Here is a 19098-nt window from a genome sequence, read left to right on the forward strand (position 1 = left end):
AATAATCTAGAGCAAAAAGAAATTTTTTTTCAAAAAGAGCAAATACAGAACTTGGATGTCTATACAAATTACCTACTATAACACATTTACTGTTTCCAAGTTTAACATTAATCCACACATCATCCACATCATCCACATCACATTGGTTTAAAGACATATATTCAACAACCTCGTAGTCAAGACAATTTTTCACAAAGAAAGCAACACCACCAGATTGATTACTGTTAGAAGTTCTGTTCACAAACTCATAACCATCCAATTTACCAATAAAAGGTCTCATACTAGTCAGCCAAGTTTCACATACACAAATTACATCAGGCAAAACCTCAACTGAATTCAAAAATTCTTCAATTTTATACAAATTTGCATTCAAACTTCTTATATTCATGTATACAATACTAATGCTATTTTTATTACCAAATTTAACATCATTTAAATCCAAGTAACACTCATCTTTTCTTTTAGAAGAAGCAGATTTTTTAAGTTTAGAAAAACAATCAAAATCTAAATTATTCACACTCTGAAAAGGAAAGACAGAATTTTCACAGTCATAACAATAAAATTTACAAATACCTTTTTTATATTCACAAAGTTTTATATTTTTTTCAGTAGCACACTCAACATGGCATCTTTTAGAACATAAAAAGCAAGTTAAGTGATTTTTTATATTTTTACAATGCAATTTACATTTATAACATACATTTTATTTTATTTCACAATTTTTACAAAAAAAGGTAAACCGTTTTCACTCATTTTAACTAAACTCTTGTTACATGCAGTGGAACATTTATGATGCATCCACATAAAGCAGCCATCACAATACAAGCACTCATCTGAAAGAGAAAATTTTTTATAACATATTTTACAATATTCATCATTTCCCACGTTAACTAATTCATACTCACTCACACAGTCTTTACAATAAAAATGATCTTTATTAGATCTATAAAAATTATACTCATAGCTATTTAAATCAGAACATTGGACATGTAACCATCTCCCACAATTGTCACAACAGATAGAATTTAAATTTGGAGGTTCAAAGTCATTTTGACACACCCTGCAAACACACTCTAAATTAACTAAACTATCTAATTTAAGGTTTAAAGAAGTCATTTAAACATATAATTTTTTTTAATATAATTAAAAGATAAACAAATAACTAATTTTTGGTTCTGCAGTTTTTCAATACCTTCAACTGAGTTAATAACAATTACTTTAGACTTCTCATCTTTTCTCAACAAAATTGTGCCACTTGAGGACCATGCATATTTCCAACCTTTTTCTTTTTGAAACCTTCTAGCAAGATAAAGAAGGTTTCTGCTAGTTCTTGACAAATTTTCATTAAGATAAACCCTTTCTGCCTTTATGTCATTCAAATCAGCATTAAATAACTTCTTTTTTTTCTTTCATAACTTTAACTTTTTGGTCTCGAGATTTGAATGTAACTAAAATAGGATTAAACATTCTCTTTCCTTCCTTCTTCTCTAGGTTGGTTCCAGCATCTGTGGTCCTCAAGCGCCTAATTTTTCCTAACTGATGTCTCTCTATTCTTGGATCTACTTTCTTCAAAACCTTCATTGCAACAATCTCGACATTTTCATTTTCACAAGCTGGTACACCCTGTATTTCAACATTGTTGCCTTTCATCCAGTTTTCAATTTGATTCAGCTTAATGTTTGCTAGCTTGTCATTTTCCTCTATATCAAAAATCTTTTTAGTCAACCTCTCATTTTCCAATTTCACTGTTTTTACATCCTCCTTGATTTTTACATTCTCTTTCCTCATATTATCAAATTTAGAATACAAAAAGTCAAGTGAATGCTACAAAGAGTCAATCACTTTTTTTTGATCAGCTAATTTATCATTAACTTCCTTCATTTGATTACTAAGCTTATCAGTTGACTCTCTATGCACTAAAGTCAAATTATCAATCAATCTTTTTAACACAGTACTAGTAACTCTCTCACCCATATTCATTTAATAATTCTATTTTACTTATATATAACACCTTATTCAAATACAATGAAAATAGAATTGAATAGAATTAAAATAGAATTATTTCAATCCTTACTTTACAAGTATAAACAAAATTCACAACCATTTAACAAGGTTTTCAGAGACAAATTACTTTTTTCATAGAGTAAATAGTCTTTATATTTCTAAGTCCTTATCATATCTTGGATGTAAGGTATGAGAGGAAATTCCAAAAAGCTTAAAAGAACAAAACTATCTTATAACATTTCAATCTGGACTAAAAAGTGTATTACTTAAATATCAATCAGAAAAAAGTCAATCTTAATTTTATGTTTTAAATAGTATCACAAAAAATGATTTCTTAATTATTAGGTTTTACTCTTTTAAGCAATGGCAGCTGTGTTGGCTGGGTGTGAGCAGAGTTGATTTGGTCTTAGATATAGTTTTTGAGCAAGCAGTTTTTATTTACTAACTTACTTTTTTTTCATGTGAGTTTGTAATTAAGTATGATAACTGTATTTTATTTATTTATTAATTTTAAAAAAAATTAATAATTATTGAGTTTGTTTTAGAGTGAAGGGTTTTTGAACAGGTATAGTTCAAACTTACTTTGTTTATTTTTATTTCTAAGTGAGATTTATTAATTACTTTTTTATTTACTTATGTAGTTGTTAAGTCTTTTTTCTTATTTTTTGTTTTCTTTTTTAAACACAATTGATTAAAAAAAAAGGAATTTTCACAACTTCTTCCTTTTGTTCTATTATTGACCTTTTTATTGCATTTTTCAGGGTTGCTCTTGTAGAGAGGGCAACAAGAAAAATGTGAACGTACATGATCATAAAAATTGAAATCTTTGGGAGGAGATGGTGTGGTGCCCATGGTAGACTATGATACTCATAGCTAATATTGGCAGTAATGGGTTTAAAAAAAAGTGCATACCATTTTTATTTTCTTTAAGAATTAATTTCTCTAATTTGTTTAATTAAAAAAAAAATCATACATTTAACTTAAAATTAAATTTTATCAAAGTTTTAAATAAAACTTATCAAAGTTATTTATACATATATGGTGTGAGGCTCGATGACCAAAAGGTCTTTCTCTGCAGCAATCCATTGACCATAGTTGTGAGCGTTCACTTTTTTCTTTTTTTCTTTGTTTCTTTCTTTCTAAGAAAGCTAGTTTTTTTTTCTTCAGCTACTTAGGGTGCCAGTTAACCTAGGAAAACTTGGAGTAATATGAAGCTTAAAAATTAAAGCAAAATAAAAACCTGAAATTTAGAATACAAATTATAAAAAGAACCTGAAATTTTAACATATTTTAGTTGTAAAACAATGAAGTTTAGCTTAAATGAGGAATAACTATTAATTGAAATAAATAAGCTATTTATTGTTATATATTTTACTTAAATGTACAACATGCATTAAAGTATATTTTTAGTAGCTAAACAAAATAAATTATATTTTAGTTTCAAATTTAATTTTTATTTTAAACGAACAGAAAATTTTGTACTTTAAAAACCTGGAAGAAAATATGAAAAACTGAAAGAAATGTCTCAAAAAATTGGTGGCCATCCTGTTTTAACTAGGACTCCTGGAAAACCTTAAGTCATTTCATTTAAAAACTGATTGAGAAAAACAGGTAAAAATTTAAAGTTTCATACATTTTGAAAAAATTCTGAATAACCTAGGTTTTTATGGTAAGTCCAGGCTTTTTTAGGGTTAAAAAAAGTGTGAAATTTTAGGGTTTATAGGCTTTTATTTAAATTTTGAACAACAGTCATAAAAAGAAAACCTTGACGCTAGTAATAATTTTCAAAAAAAAATCATAAAAATAAGTTTTAATCTTGTAAAAAATTGACTTAGTTTTAGATAAACAACAATTAATTTTGTATGAAAGGGGTTAATCATTAGTGTGGATGTTTGTTAATTTTTTCAAAATTACCATGGAATTTGTATTAAATTTTTTTTCTCAATATGTTTGTAACAGAAACTTTACTATATTGATTACATCTAAAAAATTGACCAAATTTTTATATTCAGTAAAAATGTTTTGTAGTATGCACATTGAGATTTTTAATAAGGGCCAATGTTAATTTTCAAAGAAAAGTAGAACCCCTTACAACCTTTAGAATTATCTAAGCATGTTTAATCTTAAAAATAAGGTGACAAAATAGTTTTAAGAACAAAATATGCTCTACAAACATTTTTGCTATTCAAGTATTAAATTAATTGATTAAAGTATGCACATTGGGATGCGTCTTTTAACAGTTAATTAGGGGAACTGGTCAATTGAACAAAAACAAAATTGCACAAGTGGACTAAATTGTACCAGGGGACACAACTGCACAAATATAGTTTTGCACTAGAGTAAAAAATAAAGAAAAAAAGATATATAAAAAGCAAAAAGATAAATTAATAAAAAAACAAATAAACAAAAGTTACTGACTGAGGGTATGGGTTAGGGGTAACAGTGATAATTAAAAAATAAAATAATAACTAATATAAATTATTATTAAAAAACAAGAAAAATTAATAAATATAACCAACTAAAAAAAAAAAACTACCGACCAAGGGTAAGGATTAGGCATAACAATGATAGTAAAAATAAAAAATAAAATAAAAAGCTAAAAAGTTACTGGCGACTGAGAGTAAGGGTTAGGGGTAACAGTGATAGTAAAATAAAATAAATTAAAAAATAAAAATAAAATAAATAAAAAATTCAATCCTTGCAAAAATGTCTGCTTGTGCAAAAACTTCCCTTTGCCCAAAAGTGTCTTTGTGCAATTTAGTCCCTCTAGCATTTTTGTCCGCTTGCGCAAATTTGAAACCTACCCATTATTTATAGTTTTGTCTCTTAAAAAATACATAAGTCACAAATACATGTTGATATGTTTATTAAAAACAAAAGAAAAACATGTTTCATGCTAGTTTTTTGAGGTTGGCAAGGTTGCCACACACTTAGGATACTCATTATACTCAGAACAACTCAGAAAAATTTGAAATTTTCAAATACCTCAGGATTATTTAAGATAGTTCAGTATTGTATGATATATTATACTAAAACTTAGGATGATTCAGACCAATTTGGTTTTTTTGATAAATACTATTCAAGATAGTTAAATATTATTGAAAATTGCAGTTAATTTTTTTATAGATTTAATTGAGTTAAAGTTTTTATTTTACATTTTCAATATTTTGATCTTTTATTACCTTTTTTGTTAAAAAACAGCATTTTGTTGATTTTGAATGTTTTTTTAATATTAAAACATATATATAACACAAAGAAAAATGAATGATGACTCAGGGCAGTTTAAGGTCACTCAGAATAGTTTTTTTGACTCAAATGACTAAATTAAAAAAAAAAACCCAACCCTGGCATTAGTTTTTTTACTTTACTATTTTTCCCTAAATGATGTAAGACTTCTAATTTGTTGTTAACTTTTATCAATACATTACATTAATAAAAATTTCTTTAGCTAATATTCATTAACAATAATTTATCAAAAAATATTTTTATAGTTTTCTTAAGTCATAAAAGATTCATAAATTGTTATTAGAAATTGTTTTTAGTTTTATAGGTTAATCTTAAGTATTAACATTCTTATTTAAATCGTTCTGACATTTATTTGAAAGTACTTGAAATTCTAATATTTTATTTTTTAAATTGTAGACATTTAAAATTACATATTTAATGTCAAATGAAAAAAGATATCAAGATTTAAATTATCAATCTATAAACTAAAACCACCTAAAGTTGATAAGACTTTCATCAAACTCAATAAACGAAATTGCCACCTTTACAAGTTGTACAAACAGAAGAAACTCACCAGAATTGTCTAAGCATCAAGTTGGTTTAATAAAGGTTGGGAGATTTTATAAGCATTATAATATATTTTAAACTTTTTGTGTATTTTATATATAAGGCATAGGGGGGGGGGAATAAATCACCTTTTTACAATTTAGTCTAATCTCAATGAGTTATAACTAAGCTTCAAGTTGATTTTTACAGATTTTTAAAACTCAAAATATTTATTGAGATATAGCCGGTTGAAGTCCTAGACTACAATAGATTCCTTATGGGAGGCTCAAACTAAAATGCAAAATAACTAAAAATCACTAAAAATCTATCTTCTCCTACGTTTTTTGAGATAACTACTTCAAACTTTTAGAAAATGTTCCTTGCAAATTTTAGAAAATTCTGTTACAACAAAGTTAAAAAAAAAAAATGTTTTTTTTGTTTCATTTTTTATGAAGTTTTTAATATAATGTTTTCTTTAAATTTTTTGCAGCATAATTTTATAAATATTGCAAGGAACATTTCCTGAAAGTTTGAGGTATTTATTTAAAAAAAGGTAGGAGAAGATAGATTTTTATTGAAATAGTTTTTTTTTTAAGGTTTTAGTTTGTGCATTTAATAAGAAACCTGTTGTTGGCTTTGAGTTTGACCAGCTGTATCCTCAAATTTATTTTTGAATTTTGGAAAATCTGTAAAAAGCATCTTGCTAAGCTACATGTTGTAGCTTGGCTGAAACTCATTAAAATAAGATAAAATTGTGAAAAAAGTGATCCCCTCTCCCCTATGCCCTTGCAAGTTTTTTAAGTAATATAAATGAGGTATAAATCAGTTTTATAAGATATCTATTTTATTAAATTTACTTGTATTCAAAAATAATATGCCTTAAGAAGCTAAAACTTACAATTTGTTTTCAATAATTTAAATTTGTTTTTTTATTTAAAGTAGTATTTATTTCATTTTTTAGGAAGATAAACTAATATAATGTTATAGTTTTAATTATATTAGTTTTAAAGTTGTAGTTTTTCAAGTTTTTACTTATGACATAAAAACTGTTTTTGTTTGTTTTGTAAAAAAATTGAAAGATAAATCTACAAACAGTTTAATTATAAACATACTATATTTAATTAACTTTAATTACTTGTGTAGGTTTTTTTATGTTTTTACTAAGTTTTGTACTGAATGTATTAAGAGTTTTGTATTTGAAACTCTAGGTAACCTAAAAATCTTTACCAATATTTACCAAGGAAGTTAAAAAAAGGATATTATCCATTTCTGATTAACTATATATTTTAATCCTAAAACAATAATCAATGCACTTTCTGACATATTTTAAGCTTACTGTTTTTGGAAAAAATAATTTATATATATGCTTATACTGAGTTTTCATTTTAAGTATTAAAATTAAATCTGGTTTGTTTATAAAATCCTTAAAACCCTCAAGTTCTTTGATGTTATTATTTGAAAAATGTTTTAAAACAATTTATATTAACCATCTTCAAATTGTTTGCAGTCAAAACACTTGTTTAAAATACAATTGATGTATTTTTTTATAATTTTTAAATTTTTTGTAAGCATTTTGAGCCTTTTGATAATTTTAATTTTTGTTAAAAAATTAAGTGAGTATAACAATTGTTTATAGTTTACTGATCTTACAATTTTAAATGAGTAAAATCTTTACGTTCAGTAAACAAGTTGGCTTAAAAATAACTTGAAAATCATACAGCAGAAAATTTTTTAACCTGGAATTTTGAACATTTTTCTTCAAAATTGTTTAAATTATTGTAAGATTCTACCTATTATTGACCAAAAATTATTATTTATTTGTTTATATCTGTGGATTATAAAATTAAGTAGTTCAATAAACTAATGAACAGTCAAAAATCTGTAAATAGAAACCAACACATTTTTTATTTGATATTTCTAAAGTTTTCGAAATGATTTATTATTTAATTATAAGTCTTTTCAAAACCTACTTATAACTTTCCTAAACTTGATATAACTATTAACCAGTAAATCATCTTGTAAAGTACAGGAGGATTGCATGTTAAGAAAACGTTATTAATATTATATAGAGGTGGCTTTCAGATGTGAAGAGAAATTATTTTACTGTGTACAAAAAATTTTGCATGGGGAGAATATTTTATAAATGTAGTTTATTTTGTTTTTCTTATTTGTAAAAGCTAATTATAACTTAAATTAACAGTTAACAATGCATTATTTATACATTAATATTTTTAAGTGAGATTTATTAACTATTTTTTATTTACTTAAGTAATTGTTAAGTTTTTTTTTTCTTATTTTTATTTTATTTTTTACAAACATTTAGTTGTACATTTATAGGTGTAATTTATTTATTTTTATTTCCTTATGTATCTAGTACTTATTAGCGTGAGGAATAGTTATTGTATCTATTTTATTTAAATTTACAGATCTATGTGCTAATTAAAAAAATCAAAATCATTCAGTATTTTCTTATACTTTTTTAATATTAAAAAAGTGTAAGAAAATACTGAATGTTTTTGATTTTTTTAATTGCACATAGATCTGTAAATTTAAATACAATAGATTGTGCTCTACAGTTAATGCTTATACTCATGTTTTTTTTTTTACATATAAAAAAGGAAAATATGTTAGTTATAGCAATTTCACCACTTCTCCCTTTTTGTTTTATTATTGACCTTTTTATTGCATTAAGGGTTGCTCTTGTAGAGAGGGCAACAAGAAAAATGTGAACGTACATGATCATAAAAATCAAAATCTAAGGAGGAGACGGTGTGGTGCCCATGGTAGACTATGATATTCATAGTTAAGGGCATATGGGGTGAACACCTTTTTTTGGTTTTTGATCTTATTTTATGCAGTTTTTACTAATCTACAAGATGTTATTTACAGATTTTAGAAATTCAAAATAATTTTTGAGAATTAGCCGGTCAAAGTCGGAGGCAACAATAGGATCCTTATGGGAGGCGCAAACTAAAACAGCAAATAACTAGAAATCACTAAAAATCTATCTTCTACATTTTCTGAGATAACTACCTCAAATTTTCAGGAAATGTTCCTTTTAATATTTAGAAAGTTCTGTCGGAACAGAATTTTCTAAATATTAAAAGGAACATTTCCTGAAAATTTGAGGTAGTTATCTCAAAAAATGTAGAAGAAGATATAGTTTTAGTGAAATAGTCTATTTTTCTTGTTTTAGTTTGCGCCTCCCATAAGGAACCTATAGTTGCCTCCAACTTTGACCGGCTGTATCTCAAAATTATTTAGAATATTTTAAATCTGTAAAAAGCATTATGTAGCTTAGTAAAAACTATATAAAATAAGATCAAAAACCAAAAAAGAGTGTTTACCCCCCTCCTATGCCCTTAATATTGGCAGTAATGGGTTTAAAAAAGAGTGCATACCTTTTTTTTTCTTTAAGAATAAATTTCTTTAACTAGCTTAAGTAAAAAATGTATGTTCAATTATAATTAACTTAAAGTTAAATTTTATCAAAGTTTTAAGTAAAACTTATCAAAGTTATTTATACGTATATGGTGTTAGGCTCAATGATCAAAAGGTCTTTTTCCATACCAATCTATTGACCATAGTTGTGAGCGTTCACATTTTTCTTTCTTTTAAAAAGGAAGTTACAAACATTAAAAATGCTGTTTAGGAAACAATTTATATTTTTAAAGTCTTATGTTAGAAGAATTTTTTTCTGTAATTTACTCTGCTTTTGAAAAGGTTAATAATTACTGTTATATTGTAACAGAAATTAATCATCAAACAAAATTAAATATAACTAACATTTTAAGCTGCTAATACTTTCAAAAGTTTTATTAAGTTATGATAGATTAAAATTTTAATTTTGAATAAGTTGGTGATTTGTGTGGAGGTATTAAACAAAATATTTTATGTTTTTAAGCTAAATATATTATAATGAAATTTAAATTAAATTATAGATAATTAGTACATAAAAATACTATTTATGTTCTTCTAGTTGTATAAACTAGTAAAGTGTTTTAAGTATGTTTGGAAAACTGTCAAAATTATCCTTTTTACTTTTAGGGTTTATTTCTTGTTTTACCTGTTTTTTTTTTATTTACATTATACTTTTAGAAATGTTAAAATATTGTTTTTATTTATACAAATAGTTAGAGAAAAACTTATAAAAAAAAACTAAAAAAAAGCATCTAGTAAGCTTATATTTAAAAAACAGCAGAATTAAAAACAACTTTAAACTTAGTTATGAGTCAAGAAATGTATGTTTTATCAATAATAAGGTTTTAATAGAATCTTTTGACAAGTACGGTTAAGAAAAAATTTAATTAATAACCTAGGTTATCAAGTAGGTTGCAATGGAATTCATCATTAACACTAACTTAAGGATTTTTTTTACTTAAGATATTTGTAATGACTAATTGCCGTAATTTAAATTGTACCAAAAAAGAATAAAAAACTTATACTTTAAAAATTCTGTAATAAAGTCAGAAATCATGGAAGGAACTCATAAAACAAGAAAAATTTCTAAAAAACTGCTTGCCACCGTGAATAAATAAGTTTAATTTACACAAACTTAGGATAATTTTAAGGAACTCCAATACAAATAAGCTACAGTAAATGATACGTTTTCTATAATAATTTTTGGAAGTAACATTAAGATAAATAAATATTAAAAATGTCTTATCTAACTTATATAGTTTAATTTTTACAGTTTGTTATGAAGTTAGTTTGTTAGTCCCTTCTGTATATGTATATATATATATATACAATTAAAAAAATATATATTATAAAATTTCATAAGCATTATGTTGTGTTTTTTAAGGTTCGAAAAAAATTAAGACATGAATGTATTACAAAACTAATATTAAAGCAACGTACCCACTAAAGAAAGTAATTAATTATTCATAAGATATAAATCTTTTATAGTTTTCTTAAAATTTTTAAGTTCATTAATTTAGAGTTGATTATGATAATGCTTGCTGCTCTTTTAAATGAAATATTTTGTAGTTTTTACATACATGTAGTTTAAGTTGTAAGAACTGCCATTTCCAACTGCAACTGTTTTATACTGATTACAAAATCTAAAGTAATAGCAATGTTAAATTACACAGTAACATTATTTAAAAAGGGAATGTATAAAACTTCTAACTTTTTATGTGTTTACTTTAACTTAAATTGTGAACATCACTTATAAAGACGATGTCATTCTATAAGATGTTTTTATAAATTTTAGATTTATAAAAGGAGAATGCTCACTATTGTATCAGTTATCCCAAATTATGTTTTTTTCCTTGTTTTCCTTTTGTTTTCAAGAGTTTTTGTATTACGATATTTTATTTAACTTACCACATTTGTCATATAACAGTAGATAATTATTGTATAATTTTTGTTTATACTCTTTCTTTGGTTGCTGATATTTTTGAAATGTTTTCAACCAAATGAATTTTTTGGCAAAGGTCCGTTTTGAATGAATTGCTTTAAGGCGGAACAAACTACAAATATTTTTTTGTTATTAGTTTTGTGTGTTTGATTTCATAGTAATACCCACTCTTTTTGACTGCATCATTGTTTATTTTACCTCTTTTTTTGTTTTTGGTACAGTACTGTTGTATGGTTTCATGTGAAGATTTAAGAAATTTCTTACATAGGCTAAACTTTTGGTTTTGAATTTTTTTTTAATCATTTGAATCGAGCTTTGAATCAAGCATATGTTATTCTCTTATTTTCTGTGCTGCTTGTTTTATTTTTCAATGGCAGTTATCCATTATCTCCATATACTTTGATTTTTTGTTTAATTTGACTCATTATCTATGTATAGGCTGGCAATTTCGTACATCTATGCTCTATGTTTTGTATGCATCATTATGTCATGTAAATATTGGTGTTATTGTTTTAAATTGATTTAATCCTTACTTGATTTTGAACAAACAAAATCGCTTTTCATGCATTTATTATTTTTTAAATATCTTCATCAGGTATTGCTGTATATTTTCTAGCATTTTTTTACTTGTGAAAACTATTTCTCGTTTATTGACGGATCAAATGTTATGCAGCAAACTTGATCAGTTTGTATTTGTTTGTTTATAATTGTTTAAACCGTTTTGTAACTTTTTCTGTGCAATTTAGTTGTTTTATGTTCATTATTTTTAACTATTTTATTTACTTTGTTGAGTTTTATCCTGCTTAGTTTGCAGAATTCAGAGCTTGTCGGCTTAATGAACGTTGCTTTTTTCTAAGTATTAAAATAGTTTTTTTTTTGATCATTCAGAGTTATGAAGCATTGTTTTATTGGTAATTGGTTTTTATGTTTTTTTTTTAATTTTAAGCTTCTAGCTATTGTTTGACCTCTTTTTTTTATTGATTTATGAATTTTCTTTTGCTTTTTATAGCTTATTCTAATGTTTAATGTACTCACTTCCTGTTACTTTGTAACAGTTTGTTGTTATATTTGCTTTTGCAATATTTTTTTTCGGTTTTTTTTTACTTTTTGTTTAAATTGTTATTTAAGTTCATTAGTTATTTTTCTAAATTTGCAAGCCAAACATAGACTGGACTTAAACCAACAAGTTTCTTTAATAACTTTCACATTTACTTCATCTGTTATGTCTTGAAGTAGATTTTGAGCCTTACTCTTCTACAAAATTTTCTAAATTTATCTATTAGTTTTAGATTGTATTATTGAATTATTTTTAATGCATACAAGTAATGTTTATGTTGGAATGTTTAAGGATAACTTTTTTTTCAAACAACAGTAATACCAAAAATTTAGCCGAACTTAGATATAGCAGCCGTTTCATTAATTTCCTAGTAGTAAGTTAGACACTTTACTCAGTTTAATTGTAATTTAAAGAGCTTAAACAGAGTTAAGTATATTTAAACTTAACATAAAACTATTAAAATAAATAGCAACTTGAAATTAAAGTTTAAAAATAAAAAAATATCAAGAAACAACATAGGAAATTTAACTTAAAACCAACAACAAGCTAACATTTAAGAATCCTTAACAAGTAATTTTCAGTTAAGACTAATTTTATTTATAAAAAACATGAATGAAGCAAATTCTTAGGAATAAAGTAGCAATAATTTTAACTTTATATTTCACTGACTTAACTTACACTTAACTCTTTGGAGATTTAACCAGATTGTTTTAGTAGTTTGTAATGGTTATAAAACTTGGTAAAACAAAAAAGTATTGGCAAGTGTTTTAAGAAGTATTTTTGTAGAAGATTTAGCTATATTTTTTCTTGTTTTAAATATGTATAAAAATTTAATTGCTTACAGGTGTTATCAGTTCTGCTAATACCATAAAACTTAAGTTATTAAAAGGCATAGGATAAATTTAATTAGGATTGCTACAGTGTTATACAAAAATTAATTGTTGGGTTTAAATAAATTTAGTTAAATTATTACAAAATTATATGTTTATTAATTAAAAAAAAATTCAAAAAGCATCATTTAAACTTGAACATTTTTTTTCACCTTTAGCTATAATTAATAAAATTAGCCACGAAAAAGTACGAAACTTTACATAAATGTAATAAATCAAATGCGCATTCCAGATTGATAACACCTAAATGTAAAATGGACAAGAAGAGCAGGAAGCTGAACGTGACGTCCACCTCCATGGACTTCTACAAGCTCCTCCACCAGAAGCTCTGCATCACCAACGTCAACTTCCAGGAGAAGTCAATGAACGGCACCACCACTCTGAAACTTCTCCTGCTGAAGGAGGACCTGAAGAAGGTGAGGAAACTTAAACAAGTTAAACAAAAACATTTTTCCGTTCATAAAATAAAAAAATTCCGTTCATAAATACCTTGTAAAACAGTTGAACATTGACAACAAGTAAATAAATAAAATTAATAAACATAAATAATTATAACTAAAATTGATAAACATAAATAAATATCTAATGTTTATGAATAGTTAGAATTTTTTAAAACAAATAAGTATGTACTTTTTTAATTCTAATCAAATTTAAAAAAAAATAATCGGACTACTAACTGATAAAAAATATCAGTTTATGATTTATTTAATAGTTTATTTACTCTGGAAATTTTCTTGCTAAAAGAGGACTTGCAGAAGGTGAGACTGACCTAAGTTTGTTTAAGTTTTTTTTTTCCTACATGCTGTTTTTACAGCAAATCATTTTGAAATGACTATTTGCTTTTAGTATTTAAGATACAAGTTTATGTTGTGTGAAAATATGAATTCTATGGTTTTCAGCCTAACCGTAATATATTACACACTTTTTATAATTAAGGTGAGGCTGAACTGCCAGCAGTTGAGGATCTGCCAGCTGGAGGTGAACGGGGTTGGGGTGCACTTTCAGTACCTGGACCCCAGCCTCGATCTCACCCAGAAGTGCCAGCAGCTGTCGTTGGAGAGCCTGGCGCTCAGCCACATGGGGGCGGTGGAGAGCGTGGACCCGCAGGTGGGTAGATTTGTTTGTGTATTTTAGTCTTGTTTGTCTGCTGTTTTTTCATTAATATTATGGAAGCTGTTTGCTTTGAGTTTGATAAAAGACAGTACTTTTAATTCAACCATTTTAAATTACACAACTTTTGTCCTCTTATTTTCCATAATAAAATATAAAATTTGAGAATTATTTTAATCAAAAAAGTGAAGTAAAATAGAATTTTCGTTTTAGCTGCATTAGATTTTAAATGAATTCCGTTCATAAATACCAAAACTCGTCTCATAAAGAGTATCTCTCTGAATTTTAGGTTGGTTTTGTTCTAATTTGAATATAAGCTTTAAAAAGCTAAACTGGTCTAAATAACTTTTAAATTTATAAAGTTTTCTCTTAACTTTTTCACTATTATCAGGTGGGCAAGGGCGAGATCACGATCGACATGAACCAGGAAGTGATGAAGACGGTGGAGAAGGACCAGGAGAAGTTGTTGAAAATATTCATCAGCTTCAGCATCGAGAACCCTCAGGGAGGCCTCCACTTCAACGTGGGCTCAACTGACGAACAGTCGGATTTCGACCACGTTTACACGTTGAGCCACGAGAATAGTTCGAGGCTGTGGTTTCCCTGCCTGGACACCTACACGCAGCCGTGCACGTGGGACATGGAGTTCACAGTTTGTAACGGGATGACCGCTGTCAGTTGCGGGGAACTGATGGAGTCGGTGTTCACGCCGGACGGCAAGAAAACCGTGTTTTATTACAGGTAAAATAGCATGTTTGACAATAAACTGGTTGTAAAACAACCCAAAATTTGGTTAAAAAAGTTATTTTATTTTATCTCATCAGTTGATTACATAGTAATAGAACATCAGGTTTTAGAAAAAAAACTTATGTAGCCATAAATTAACCAACGCATATTACTTAAAGACAAAAGTAAATATCATTTAAATAAAAAAAAAGTAGTTTACTTACAATCAATTAAATTAAATTTAAACTAATTTGCATTTTATGACCAAAACCAGTTACGAAAATAAACAAACATTGTTATAGAAATATTTTTGTTAGACTTTCTTGATTAAAAAAAAATCAGAGTCAACGTGCCCACCTCAGCGCCCAACATGTGCCTGGCGGTGGGAAAGTTCGAGGCTCACGTGGACGCGGACCGCCACGAGGTGGTGCACTTCTGCCTGCCACAGCTGCACGGGTTGCTGAAACACACGGTGAGCAGCGTGCACGGGGTGTTCGAGTTCTTGGAGGAACTGCTAGGTTTCAGCTTCCCCTACAACTCCTACAAGCAGGTGTTCGTGCAGGTGGGAAAAATTTATTTGTCTAAGTTTTTTTTAAATATTAAAAAAAAAGGGGAACAGAAATGTTGGTTATCTCCAACTCTCAAAAAATGTTTAAATGCTAAAATTTAGTATGTGCCAACCAGGTTTTGTTTCAATTTTTTATCAAAGGTTTAGCTGTTTTGTTTAGTGTTTTAAACTATAGTTAAAGTTAAATCGCGTAGTAATGTAATTATTTGTTGAGCCTCATGAAATATTTAAATTAGGATTGCTTAAAATTAATGTACAATGACCTAACCGTGTTACGTTAAAGTTTTTTGTGCAGGTATAACATTCACTTTTTTCTTTTATGTTTTTAACATTAACTCGCCTATACACATAATTTTTTATTGCAGGAAGCTTACCAGGACGCGACGGCGTGCAGCTCCGTCGGAATCTTCGACTCGAAGCTCCTCCACCACGAGGCCGTCATCGACCAGCAGCCGGAGACGCAGAGGAAGATGGCGAAGGTGCTGACCGACCAGCTGTTCGGCTGCTTCATCGCCAGGCAGTCGTGGAACGACTTCTGGCTGGTCAGCGGCATCTCGGGCTGGCTGTACGGCCTGTGGCTGAAGCACACCTTCGGCAAGAACGAGTACCTGCACTGGGTACAGACCGAGATGGAGATGGTGACGAACTACGAGCTGGAGAGCGGCCCGCTGCTGCTGCAGTTCTTCAGCAAGGACTCGAACAGGTAAGTTAAAGTTAAAAAAATTTAAGTTAAAAGATTAAAAGTGACAATATTAAATAGTTGTATTGTTTAAGTTCATCAAAAAGGCTGAGAGTGTTCAGGGCAATTTTCAAACGTAAATTTTTATCAGTTACTTTAATATTTATATATACTTTACTGTAAAAACTTCGTATTCTTATTGTTACATTCGAACAGGTACTTCAAGCAGCACAGTCCCCACACCGTGCCCAAGAGCCACTACGAGATGGTCAAGCGCAAATCCCATTTGGTACTCAGGAGAATAGAGGCTCAGATCGGCACCCAGATACTGCTCCAGTCGCTCAACAAGCTGCTGACGCTGGCCAAGAACGCCTGCCAGCAGCGCAAGAGCTACGCCGCCATGATACTGTCGACCTCGGACTTCATGAAGTCGATATTCTACGCCAGCGGCAAGAAGTTGGACACTTACCTGACAAAGTGGCTCAACTCGAGCGGCGTGGTCTGCTTCAAGAGCGAGTTCGTCTTCAACAGGAAAAGGAACGCCGTGGAGGTGGAAATAAAGCAAGATTTGAAGAAGGGCTCTGAACTTTACGTTGGTCCTTTGACCGTCAGGCTGCAGGAGCTGGACGGCACCTTCAACCACACGATACAGATCGAGGAGAACGTGTCGAAGCACGACCTGCCGTGCCACTCCAAAAGCAGGAGGAACAAGAAGAAGAAAATTCCGCTGCTGAACGGCGACGAAGCGGACATCGACCTGTCCATGATGGACGCCGACTCCCCGGTGCTGTGGATGCGCGTCGACCCCGAATTGACTCTGATGCGCAAGATAAAGCACCACCAGCCCGACTACATGTGGCAGTACCAGGCCAAGTTCGAGAGGCACGTAGTGGGGCAGCTGGAAGCAATAAAGGAGCTGGAGAGCTACAACAACCACCAGACGACGACAGTTCTGACGGAGATTATTGAAAACGACGATTACTACTACAAGGTGAGTTGGAACAATAATAATAAATAGTAGACTTTTTTTCAGTCTACAGGCTACGTGTATTGAGCTTATTAATTGAAAATGATTTTAAACTAAGTAATAAAACAATTGCAAACACAGGTGAGGATGGCGGCGTGCGACTGCCTGCAAAAGTTGTTCAATTGTTCGACGAGCGACTGGGCCGGACCGCAGAAGATGGTCGACCTGTTCACGCACTTTTTCTGCTGCGACACCGACCCGCCCATAATCCGCTTGAACAACTTTTCCAACCTGCAGCACTACTTCCTGCAGAAACACTTATTGACCGCCATTTCCCGCTTGAGGGAGAACAGCAACACTTCCACGCCGGAGAACGTAGTGAACTTCATACTGGACGCGGTGATGCACAACGACAACTCGAAGAACAAGTGGTCGGACAACTACTACCGCGCGAAACTGGTCGACTGCATGAGCAACATGATGACCATACCGGAAGTGTTAGCGTCGAATTCCTACTACTCGTTCGAGAACGTTTCTCCGCACGTCAAGCAGGTGTTTGGCAACGTCACCAGGTTTTTAAACTTTGAGAAGCCCCTTCCTTCCTATCACATGGCTGTCACTGTGTCATGTCTGCACGCCATCAGGAACCTGCAGAAACTGGGCCACCTGAAGCCCGACGAGAGGTTCTTCAGCGCCTACGCCAAGGAGGGGCTCTTCCACGAGGTGCGCATCGCCGCCATCAAGTGTCTGGTGGATCTTCTCAAAACCCCGGGAAACGACCACATCATGGAAGACCTGATACTGTTGGTCAAAACGGACAGCGTGCCCAGGGTCAGGTTCGCCGTCATAAACGCCCTCGTCGAAAATCCCCCCTTCGCCAGGGAATGTGATTCCCCTCTCAACACGCCGCAGATGGTGGACGCGCTGTGGAACCTGACCAGCAAGACCATCTGCCACGACAGCCAGCTGAGGTGCGAGTGCCTGAGGCTGTTCCACAAGCTGTTCGGCAGGAAGCGGCCCCACTGCATGCCCGTCGCCGACTCCTCGTTCAGCTTTTCGAAGAGCGGCAAGGAGAAGAAGGAGAGGAAGAGGAAGCGGGAGTGCGACGACTACCCGGACATCAAGATCAAGGTGCGGAAGCGGAGCACGGACCGGGAGGAGGCGGCGCAGTCGTACGGCGGGTACGGCCAGGAGTACCAGGTGGAGAAGCAGCACAAGGAGAAGAAGAAGAAGAAAAAGTCGAAGCACAAGAAGCAGAAGAAGCACCACAAGCACGTGAACGAGTGCAGCGATTTCAGCTCCACGTCCATAAACTCGCCCTACTTTCACACCACCCCCTCGCCTTGAGTTTGTTTAACAAACTGCTTTTGTGTGGATCAGGACGCTGCGTGTCCATCAGTTAGCTGTTTGGAGCTGTTTAGTTTCGTGAGCAGGCTTGGAAAAGAATGACTTTTGAGACGTTTTTTAAGTTTTATTAATAAAAAACTTGTTGAAAGAAATTTAGTATTGAGTATAAAGTGTTGACTGTTGTGTAATAAAACGTGCAGAAAATTTTATTCTGAATAGTTTTGTGTTGTTCAGCACTTAAAAATGTTTGTAACGATTTTTAGTAAAATGTTGTGTGCAGTCTTTAACAATACTGTTATTTTGATAGATTTTTTAGCGTTTTCAAAACTTTATTTCAAGTACTTAAAAGTATATACTAAAATTAAGATTTATTTGATTACAAAAAGTAGTTTTCAAATTTACTGTTTAGAAATAATTGCTTAGAGTTTATATAGGATATTTTTTATTTTTTACACAAAATTTACGCATAAATAAAAAAATAGAAAAACTGATTGTAATAATTTTGCATTTCTAGCTTTAATTTTTTATTGTTTTTTGTAAATTTTAGTTTCTTTTTTATTTTAATTAAAGTTTTAAATTTTAATAGTTTTTGACTTTAAGAATTATATATTTTTCTT

The 19098-nt window shown here is 30.0% G+C and overlaps 1 protein-coding gene across 1 annotated transcript; it reads left to right on the forward strand.

The window, feature by feature from the left end:
- The first annotated feature begins 13328 nt into the window (after positions 1-13328).
- LOC145839442 (transcription initiation factor TFIID subunit 2-like) lies at positions 13329-18941 on the forward strand. The gene is made up of 7 exons (XM_082947047.1): positions 13329-13500; positions 14021-14191; positions 14586-14935; positions 15263-15482; positions 15854-16191; positions 16384-17158; positions 17276-18941. The coding sequence occupies exons 1-7, from the start codon at positions 13339-13341 to the stop codon at positions 18479-18481; spliced, it is 3222 nt and encodes a 1073-aa protein (XP_082803173.1). The 5' UTR covers positions 13329-13338; the 3' UTR covers positions 18482-18941.
- The last annotated feature ends 157 nt before the right edge of the window (positions 18942-19098 follow it).

This window comes from Thalia democratica, chromosome 1, assembly GCF_965202585.1.
Source record: "Thalia democratica chromosome 1, ktThaDemo2.hap1.1, whole genome shotgun sequence".
Taxonomy (NCBI): domain Eukaryota; kingdom Metazoa; phylum Chordata; class Thaliacea; order Salpida; family Salpidae; genus Thalia; species Thalia democratica.

What these genes read in the sequence shown, in the direction of transcription:
- LOC145839442 (XM_082947047.1), top strand. Translation starts at nt 13,339, where the DNA reads ATGGACAAGAAGAGCAGGAAGCTGAACGTGACGTCCACCTCCATGGAC. An exon ending in TGGAGAGCGTGGACCCGCAG is followed by an intron (nt 14,192 to 14,585) that starts GTGGGTAGATTT and finishes CACTATTATCAG; the next exon opens with GTGGGCAAGGGCGAGATCAC. An exon ending in TTCAGCAAGGACTCGAACAG is followed by an intron (nt 16,192 to 16,383) that starts GTAAGTTAAAGT and finishes ACATTCGAACAG; the next exon opens with GTACTTCAAGCAGCACAGTC.